This window comes from Sebastes umbrosus, chromosome 5, assembly GCF_015220745.1.
Source record: "Sebastes umbrosus isolate fSebUmb1 chromosome 5, fSebUmb1.pri, whole genome shotgun sequence".
Lineage (NCBI taxonomy): Eukaryota > Metazoa > Chordata > Actinopteri > Perciformes > Sebastidae > Sebastes > Sebastes umbrosus.
The window spans coordinates 30,136,351-30,146,710 of NC_051273.1; the positions used below are offsets into that span (position 1 = coordinate 30,136,351).

Consider the following 10,360-nt stretch of genomic DNA (forward strand, 5'->3'; position numbering starts at 1 on the left):
CAAATCTTGTCGGTTAACGGTTAATAATCGGTTAACAAGGATCGGTTTTCGGTTAAGAACATTTTTCGAAATGAGCATCCCTACTTAGCAGAATTGGAAGTCGTTCTTCCGACTTAGGTGTGTTAAGTTGTAATGTGGAAACGAGCGTTTAAACAACATGTTAATAGCTGTTTATATTGTTTATGTTAGTGATTTATATATTGTTTTCATGCACAAGATTATAGATGTGCAGGAAGTCTTTGTTTTGAATGTTGACGGATAAAAAGTGCTCCAGCATCCGAAGAGGCGCGCTGTAAGGTTGAATATTCATTTTGTTGTTGTTCCACCAGCTGCTGTAAAGAGACGGGATTAAAAGGCCACAGAAAGCCAACCTGACCCTTAGCATACACCTGCGAGGACTGGGATTTGGGTCCTATTTAATATGATTTTCATATTTTTTTGTTGTTCTTGTTTAAATATGTTGTACTTTGGGTAAAAAAAATAATAGGATAATACACTTTACACACTGAATGCTGTCTTTTGTTTAAGAGTATTAGGCCATACTGATTGATAAATGTAACTCGCTCAACATTGGTATCCTGTTGATATGAACCAAACGACATCTAAATTTGGTGTTTAACATTTGAGCCACATCCTATTTCACAGTATTGGTGAAAGGCAGTAGGGATTTCAGACTTAGATGACACTATATCATGGGTGTGTTTATTCTGTTACACCACTGTAAAACATGTTTTCAACAGATTGAGAAATATTTAATTATCTACAAGAGCTGGGCTTGGTATAGGTTTGGTGGGTGTGTCCAATTTTATGTAGGTGGCAGTGGAAACTATAAGGAAAACTATAAAATACAAGGTAACTGTGATATAATTTCTTCTTCAGTAAAACATTTCAATTTATATAAAAAGAAGGAAAAAAGTAAATTGGTTGAAATGACGAGGACGACGCGGATCGATGTCGTCTATGAGCCGTTCATATCAGCCCCTCAACCAGACGTCATATTGACCTCCAGGACCAATGGGGATTAGACATTTGATCGGCATCGAAATGTTTGTTGGGATAACCCATATCTAACTTATCTCTTATCAAATATTTCATGATGTGTAAAACCAGTGGAGTGGCCCTGTAAGCTATAGATGTTGTGTTCTGTTATATAATTGCTGACTCCTCTGTCACACTGTAAAAGCAGAGTATGGAGCCAGCGGGTTAAACAAGAAGAAACCAGAACAAGCACAAATAAATCAAACACACAGCACAGTTTAGGCACAGCTAGACAGTTTTTGTTGTTTGTCAAAATCCCTCTCGTCTCTCATGTTCAACAAAAACATGTCTGAGTCTATCATGTCAATGGTTAATCATCATTCAGAGAACACTACAAAGTTATTTCCGAGTGGATCTCAAAACAACTGATGAATTCTTGTTGTTTTCAGTTTTTAAGAAACATAAAATGCATGACCAACAGATGCTAACAACCTCTGGACTTTAGGGACATTTCTGGGGAAATAAGCCCTAATACATTTATTAGAACTCAGCTCATCCTATCTATTCAAAGCCAATTAAAACCATGAAGAGTATCTCAAGTGATCTGTATACAAGGGAAGAGGAAAGCATGTGCAGGGCCAGAGGTTTAGGACATACGATTCATCAAGCAGTCCTGCATGAACTCTCACTCACTGAATGATTCACTACCCTAAGCAATTTTGTGAGATGCCATTTGCGTCTCCGTCAAGTAATTTTCGACCTGCTGGTTTTGCATGCTGCTGATGCTTTTTTAGTTAACCACCGCATAGTTTTTCTACTCAAACAAAATTATCTTTGGTATAATTCTTTCCAACTGGCGCGCAGTAACGTAACATTGATTGCGACTTGATTGGATGTTGTCGGATTGGTTCAAACAAAGTGTTGACTTGCTGGGAATGAATAGCATTAACATGTTAATGATTCAGCAAATGTAGTCACGAGTCATCGGCGTTAAATTCCAAATCGAGTTGCAAGTCTTTTTTGATTGTGTCAAGTCCAGTCTAAAGTCATCAAATTTCTGACTCGAGTCCAAGTCGTGTGACTCGAGTCCACACTTCTGGCTAACAGCACTAGCATTGATGACCAAACTGTGACGCTCGCGAGGTGCTACTAGTTGCCATGTAACCAGTACTGTAGCTTTCAACAAGCTGCCGTTCCTAACCTGACAGAGGCTTGCTGGGGGGCACAGTTTGACATAATAGCTCAGTAGTTTATTAAAAGTAGGCTATAGAAAGTATTGAAATGGGCCGCGGATGATTAAAATATAATACATGCATTTCATGTCACATTCGGGGGAGCTGCACAAAATGTTAATGAGGGCCGCCATTGAGCAACCTTTGAGCAACTATGGTCTACACAATCAAAAAGTCAAATAGTCCACCAGTCTATGCAGGACCCTCGACGTTGATAGAAGTCACAGTAGCCATGAAACAACGCTGGAAAAGGCGGTCAGGGTCCGGGGGCTGGTTGTCACAGTCCAGCTTGCCCCTCAGGAAGTGTTTCCTGAGGCCTTGAGGACCAGCAGGGGCGCTGGTATGACTCGGTCCTGGTCCTTGTGGACTAGATGTAGAGCCTGGGAGACAGAAAATTCACTTATAATTTTGCGTGTGAAGTGACAGATAGACAGACACCATCAAAAGTAAAGTAATGCTATTTAAAGAACTAGTTTCATTTTGATAACTCAAGGCATCAGTTCTATCAGTTAGGCTATTATTATGTTACATCACCTAACTCAACCTACCAATAACACTGATAAAGTTGTCCAGCCTTAACAGCTGTGGAAGGAGAGTGAGACAGATGTGAATGAAGCTGTATATGCCCACACAGTCCTGAGGAGAGGTCTAATTAGACAACATCAGTGAAAATGTGTGGGTGTACCAGGGGTGTGCAAAACTTTTAAATGTGATGTGTGTGTGAAACTTAAATTTTCTTACTGCTCATTTCTAACCGTTTTAGATGACACAGAAACAGGAAACAGGCTTAAAGCTGGAGTAAGCAGGTTGGAGCAAATATGATTTTTTTTTTTTTTAAAGTTATTTTTTATACCTATAATCACAATATGCTGACAGTAGTGCATGAGACAGGTAATCTGAAAAAAAATCATGTGCCTCTGTGTCCTCCGGTGCACCTAACGGCCTCTGCAAGATTTCACAGACCGGAGGAAATTAACCAATCAGAGCCGAGCTGGAGTCTGTCATCCCTGAGCAGCTGTCAATCACTCGCGAACTCCGATCAAACGGTCAAACTAGGCAGCGCTGCCAAGCACCGCCCACCACACGGAGCAAACTTTCCCATTTTACAGCTAAACAGTACACTACAAGATGTTTCTGAAAAGATTTTAGACGAGAAATAGGCATTACAGTAACATAATATTAATTCACATTTGATCAGCGCTGCCTAGTTTCAGCATGTGATCGGAGTTTGCTAGTGATTGACAGCTGCAACCGTTCAATGAACAGCCAATAGGAACGCTCTCTCTCTTTCTCTCTCTGAAATGACCTGTGATTGGTCAAAGTTTCCTGTCACAGGCTAGATTTTTTAAAGCCTGAAAACAAAGGCCATGAGGAGGTGCAGAAGTCTAGTTATCTCTCAGAACACTTGAATTACAATATGTTGAAAGGTTATTATGGACTGTTTGCCCAATGATGCCAAAAATATTCTTCCTACTGCCACTTTAAACCAGAGTTTGTACTACAAATTACTAATTACACTCTGATTATAGACCATTTACTTATAGACTTTTAGACTATTTCTCTCCTAAAATATATTCAGTTTGAACTGCCGAGGCAACGCTCAAGGACAGTAGGTACTCCTGTGTCCAGTCAGGAGTAGAAAGCGTACATGTTCTAAAAGAGTGACTCAACAGAAGCTGAAAATATTGGGTTTTGTCATTATTGTCAAAATAAACAAAAAAAAAAAAAAGATAAGATGAATCATAAACCATGTGAAGAGCACTGAATGTCTGAGCAGTCAGTTTTAAGACGAGAAAATAACAAGCTTGCTGAAATCTGGTAGTTTAATCCTTTCAGAACCTTTGGGTCAGCCATTAACAAATGTCAGGAGGTTGCTGCTACACGATTCTGTGTATTTTATCGACGTGTTAGAAGGAGCTGCAATCAGTACCTGGTGCTCGGAGAGGCAGCCCATTGTCCAGACCTCTGGGTTTAGTGGTGATGAACAGATAGCAGAGGACACACAGAGTCACGATGAAGGCCAGAAGAACCACAGCTGCTACAGAGAGACCCACAAGAGCCCCAAGACTATAGAACAGAGAACAAAGACACAGCAGGGCTATTATGTATACCGTGCTCTCAGCATGCTGTACAACAGACTGGAAGTACGATACAATCCATGCATATCAAATGTACCCTACTGCATGGATTTAAAATGTGGACCCTGATTAGAATTGATAAATGTTGCTATGATAAAATTCCAAATAATTGTCAACTTGGATGTTATTCTCATATGTCGGTCCATAATGACTATTGATCATGATTCCGCTCACTATACTTCTGTTATTTGGGATATTTGGGAAAAGTCCTGTGAGGTTGTCAAGTAACTCCAGGAAGTCATTGCACCTGGCTACTGTTTGCTAAGAAATCGCCTAGTTATAGCTCAAAATGCCTCCATAACTTGTATTTGTTATATTTCTGTTGCACAAGGGCGTAGGTTTCGTTTCAACATTTGGGGGAGGGGGGACACATATCAAGTGTGGGGTCAGGGGCTAAACACTTAACTTCCTGCATCCTGGTGAATTTGTATGTGCCAATTTATGGTGGAAATGTTTTTATCTATGCAAAGGGAAACACAAAATTGAAGGCACCAGGTGAGAATTAAAAATAGTCTAGGTAGACCCGACACATATCCATAATGAATATATATTTTTACACTCCTCAATGGGTGGGGTCCGCATCTACCTGAGCGCATTTCCACCATGGCAGAGCGCCGTGACTGTCTCTAGTAGGTTGGCTTGGAAAGGCCCTGGTGAAGGTTGCTCGCGGCTCCAGCTGTGAGATTTACAGCCCAATGATGCCAAAAATATACTGCCTACTGCCACTTTAACTTTAAAATGTACAAAATTTAGGGCAATATTCCTATAGTTTTTTCCTATCGCCAGATATAGTGCAGAAAAAAAATATTGTAATGTCGTGTAGCTCTATATCCTATTATCACTTCATTCTCAAAATCTAATTTTTTCAAACAGTGGCTCTTATAATCCGTCGTAGTTGACGGACTAGAATTCCGCCTTTTACAGTAGTTTATGTTATTCTCTCACTAATTTGCGGCTGTATTAGAGCAGCTTCTGCTGTGTTTACTCCAGTCCACCCACAGGACACGTCTATTGTTTTTCCAACCTACTTCAGATGAAACCACGCCCACTTCTGTATAATGAAAGCGTTGACGGCTGTGTTCCCATGGGAACTGCGCTCACGTGGGGTCACAGCTACAGTAGCTACGATATGGGGCACTGAATTTGATGAACTAACAGTTTCAAACAACAAATGAAACAAGACTTAGCAAGCGTGGTGTGTGGTGAACACGGTAAACGTTATACTTGCTAAACATCAGCATGTCAACTGTTAGCATTTCACTCAAAGCAACACTATGCCTAAGTACAGCCTCACAAAGCTGCTAGCATGGCGGTAGACTATCAGGCCCGATCCCAATGTCCACACTCCCATTACCCACAATTCATAGCGTCGACAGAAACATTAACATTAAGGATTTAAGATGGTCCATAGAAAACACATGAAATCAGAGGAATACAAGCATTAGACTGTATTACACACCTGGTTTATTCATCAGACAGTTACCACTAGTCTCGTAAAGCAAGAGCCTGGAAGACGTTCAAATAGGCAGTAAAAAAAAATATATTTATTCCATTTCAAGCCCTTGCAGCCTCTCAGACTCAAACATTTACCAGGTGACGTCAGTCAAGTCACCGAAGGTTCAGGGCTTCAGGTCTTAGCGGGGACATTGGGATTGGGCCTTAGTCTTCTTACTCTATAGTTCTCAGTGGTGCTGGTAATGCGTCATGCTTTTTCCTCATCAAATACTGCACACTATTTTATATGCAATGTGAAATTTCTTTTCAGTGAGTTTATTTACTTTGTTGAACCGGCAGCCCCCGACATTACCCTTGTCTATCCTCCTTTGAATGGGAGAAAATTAATATTTATATTCATATCTTAAAGTATCACAGCTTGTGACACTATGGTGTAAGGCACATTTATTCTAAATAAACATAATATATACAGTAGATCACTCTGTAGGGAACATTTCATGTAATTCCTGAGACTCTGAATCATCTAATCACATATAATAGACTGTTATCCGGCTATTAAATGGCCGGATAACAGTCTATTATATGATATATGATATGATTATATCAACCACTGAACACATAAAAGACTAAACACATTGTTTCTAACGTCACCACATCTTAGATGGGAATACATTTATAAAGTCAGTACACGACCGTAAATTTGTACATACATACACTTCTCTCACCTGTAAACACAGTAAAAGGACAGTCATGGATGAACGTCGGTTTTCTTGTATGCTGCTATCCTGACTGTCTTATGCTCATACTGGGCTGACTTCCTTTTACGGAAGAATAACAGCGCCAGTCGCTGACATACCAAAGCCACTACCTCCACCTACTGGCAAACACATCTTAAAATGTCCAGGGTGCCCCATAGGCTTAGTAAGCCCCTAATGACCCACATCTATGGTGCTTATAGCGACTGATAACGCCTATCTAATGGCCTGATAACAGTTGAATCGGGTGTCTAGTGACACTCGTCAAACCGTACTGAATCACAACAAAAAGTGACAGAATGTGAGATTTCATGAAAATCACAATGCTGCTTGATTAAACATTTATATTGTCACATGCAGCGAGAGCAATTTGTTTTTGAATGAGTACTTGAACAGCGAGGCAGCCTGAATACTACAATGGCACGAGAATAAAGGATTCATGGTAAAAATAAAGAATGAATTGACGAAGATTAATTGTATAGACATCAAACAGTTGCGAGGGTTTCAGAACAATGTCAGTAAACAAACATAAAGAATGTGGTCGTCAGTGAGATTGACAATGTTAAGTACTTATGAATCATCTTAGATTCACGTCTAAGATTTGATAAACAAGAACATAATGTCTGAAAGAAAGTTAAATAAAATCTCAACTGCTTCATCAGAAAGTATCTGCCATTCAGCACAGCACAGCTCTAGCCATGATATTCTCACACCTATCATACTGTATCACTCCTTGGTCACAAGCCTCACAGTCAACTATAAATCATGTCACTGTATAACCAGACAATAAACATTTTGGACCAAAAAAACAATGAGGTGGCACCATTGTCATATTTCGGAAAACACAATATGTTCAACTGTGAACACTTCATATGCTATTCCAACAAAAAGATCATTTTCAAATACCTTCAAGGTCATGCTCCTTCCCTGTTGAATGATTTTGTTACTAGCACACCAGTAGAGTCAACACACAGACCTCAATAAACCATAACTGTCATCACTGTTGCATTGCATTATGCATAACCTCATTTGGACAATCAGTCTTCTATTTTAGAAGGAGCAAAATTGTTGTTTTAATCACGGCTAAAAGAGAACCAACATTGTTCTCACACCAAATACCCGTGGAGACACATCTGTATTTGTAATCTTGTGTATGTATTAGGGTTGTCAAAGTTAACGCGATAATAACGCAAATTAACGCAAATTCGTTTTAACACCACTAATTTCTTTAACGCATTAATAAAACTTGTGATTTTTAGGTTGCAACAGGCTCAGTATTTTTTTTAAAGCTTAACCATGTCATACTAGCTTGTTGCAAAGGAGGTTAAATAACGCTCCAAACTTAACGCAAAATATTGGCGCGGAAAAAACTGTCATCACTATTTTCAAAGAGGTCCCTTGACCTCTGACCTCAAGATATGTGAATGAAAATGGGTTCTATGGGTACCCACGAGTCTCCCCTTTACAGACATGCCGTCTTTATGATAATCACATGCAGTTTGGGACAAGTCAAAGTCAAGTCAGCACACTGACACACTGACAGCTGTTGTTGTCTGTTGGGCTGCAGTTTGCCATGTTTTGATTTGAGCATATTTGTTTTATGCTTAATGCAGTACCTGTGAGGGTTCCTGGACAATATCTGTCATTGTTTTGTGTTGTCAATTGATTTCCAATAATAAATAAATACATTTGCATAAAGCAGCATATTTGCCCACTCTCATGTTGATAAGAGTATTAAATACTTGAGAAATCTCCCTTTAAGATACATTGTGAACGGATGAACATTTTTTTTCAAATAATTGTGATTAAGTATGGACTAATTTTGCAATTAATCCTGAATAAATATTTCAATCAATTGACAGCCCTAGTATGTATCTTTGTGTATGTGTTTGTGGATGTATTCTTTGTATGTAAATTCGTTTATAAAATATGTAAGATAAGGTTAGTGTAAAATATGTTAGCTGTAAAAAATGTTTTCTTGCTGGTGAAATTGTGTTTGTTGTGCACTGAGAAATGACATTCTCACACCTCACTGGACATTTTTCAGTGGAACTACTGAAGAAATAGCCCCTATAAAAACTGCTGACAGTGAGGTCTGCGGATTATCCTGAGAACTAAATGGATCAGTGCATCCTTTCTTGGCAATATTATCTTTAATACTTACAGTGTGTGGAACTCAAAGGTGTGTTTAAGATGCAAATTAGTATCATTATTATTATTTTTTTTTAATCAAATGACTAATCGATTAGCCTTTAGTCTCTTATCACAGTCAGTGAGACTAATTGGAACCAAACAAGGACAGTTTCCATCATACCATCAACAGGTTGAAACCACTGATATAAACCAAACCAAAAATGAACCATTCATTCTGCTCTTGCGATAATCTTGCACATTAACTACATCAATTATTTTTTATTTAAGAACAAACATTGTAACTTGCACACTTTGCTGATGTATATAGTATGTTATTGCACACTTTGCTAATGTATATGCAGTAGTATGTTATTGCACACTTTGCTAATGTATATAGTATATTATTGCACATTTTGCTGATGTATATATACAGTAGTATATTATTGCACACTTTGCTAATGTATATAGTATATTATTGCACATTTTGCTGATGTATATATACAGTAGTATATTATTGCACACTTTGCTAATGTATATAGTAGGTTATTCTGTTTATAATTTAGAATTGTTTATGCTAGTTGTAGTAGTCAGGTATATTCATAGTGTATTCCAATATTCTTTATATTGTGTATTCTATAGATATACTGTATTTCTATAGTGTTGATATGTACATTTACTGTTCCTGTGCATTGCCTGGATAAACTGCTGCTGCAGCAAAATGATTTCCCAACTTGGGATCAGAAAGTACACCTATCTATCTATCTATCTATCTATCTATCTATCTATCTATCTATACAGTATATTATTATCAACCCACACATGCATGTTTTTTTAACCCTTAAAAACTAAAATTGCTAAAAAAATAAAGTCATGAATATAATCATCTCTTCTGTGCAGAAGACTGTTTGCTGCAGGAGAAACCATGCTGGATGATGAACACTGCGCTCTGGAGATGATATGCTGCATAATGAGAAGTTTACAGGTAAACATTCACCCTCCACTAAACATCTCTGACAAGGGGGGAAAAAAATAATCTATGCAACAGTTTAATGTGACTGCGTTGATCTCTTCTTACCTTAACCACCACATGTATCCATACTCGTATGGGAAGAAGCTGTTGGGGTCATCACAACAGTACTTCAAGTCACTGAAGCCGCAGCAGAAGAGCGCCGTGCTGTCACTGTCCGCTTTGGGACACGTGAAGCCCTCCACGAACACGGTCTCTTTGCTGAAGTAACTTTCACAGTCCGAGCTCATATCAGACACGGACCGTCCGCACATTGGCAGCGGAGTGGTGCACGTTAAAACCCGGTCGGTCTCACCCCACCCATCCATCTCCCATTGCTGCTGCAACTCCACATCCACATCCACGTCAAAGTGACTGATAGTGGAGCTGCTCAGCGGCGCACTACAGGATGGGTGAAGGTGCAGCTCTCTCTCTCTCTCTCTCTCTCTCTCTCTCTCTCTCTCTCTTTCAGCTCAATTCAACTCAATTCAAATGACTTGATTGGCATGAAGTAACACTGTATATATTGACTGTACACATTATGAAAAGTTAACATTAAAGCTGCAGTAGACAAAATATTTTTGGCATCATTGGGCAAAATTTCCATAATAACCTTTCAGCATATTGTAATTCAAGTTCTCTGAGAGAAAACTACATAGATAG

General features: G+C 38.9%; 1 protein-coding gene across 1 annotated transcript; it reads right to left on the bottom strand.

The window, feature by feature from the left end:
* Positions 1–10,072, bottom strand: LOC119487976 (protein shisa-like-2B). Its single transcript, XM_037769080.1, has 3 exons — positions 9,767–10,072; positions 4,141–4,277; positions 1–2,590 (listed from the first exon to the last, which is right to left on the bottom strand). Exons 1-3 carry the CDS (start codon positions 10,024–10,026, stop codon positions 2,403–2,405), a joined length of 585 nt encoding a protein of 194 aa, XP_037625008.1. The 5' UTR covers positions 10,027–10,072; the 3' UTR covers positions 1–2,402.
* Between the last annotated feature and the right edge of the window lie 288 nt (positions 10,073–10,360).

Excerpts from the sequence above, each read along its gene's own strand:
- LOC119487976 (XM_037769080.1), bottom strand. The coding sequence starts at position 10,026 with ATGGATGGGTGGGGTGAGACCGACCGGGTTTTAACGTGCACCACTCCG. Across the intron at positions 4,278-9,766 it reads GGATACATGTGGTGGTTAAG|TCTTGGGGCTCTTGTGGGTC; the intron begins GTAAGAAGAGAT and ends TCTGTTCTATAG. Across the intron at positions 2,591-4,140 it reads GCTGCCTCTCCGAGCACCAG|GCTCTACATCTAGTCCACAA; the intron begins GTACTGATTGCA and ends TCTGTCTCCCAG.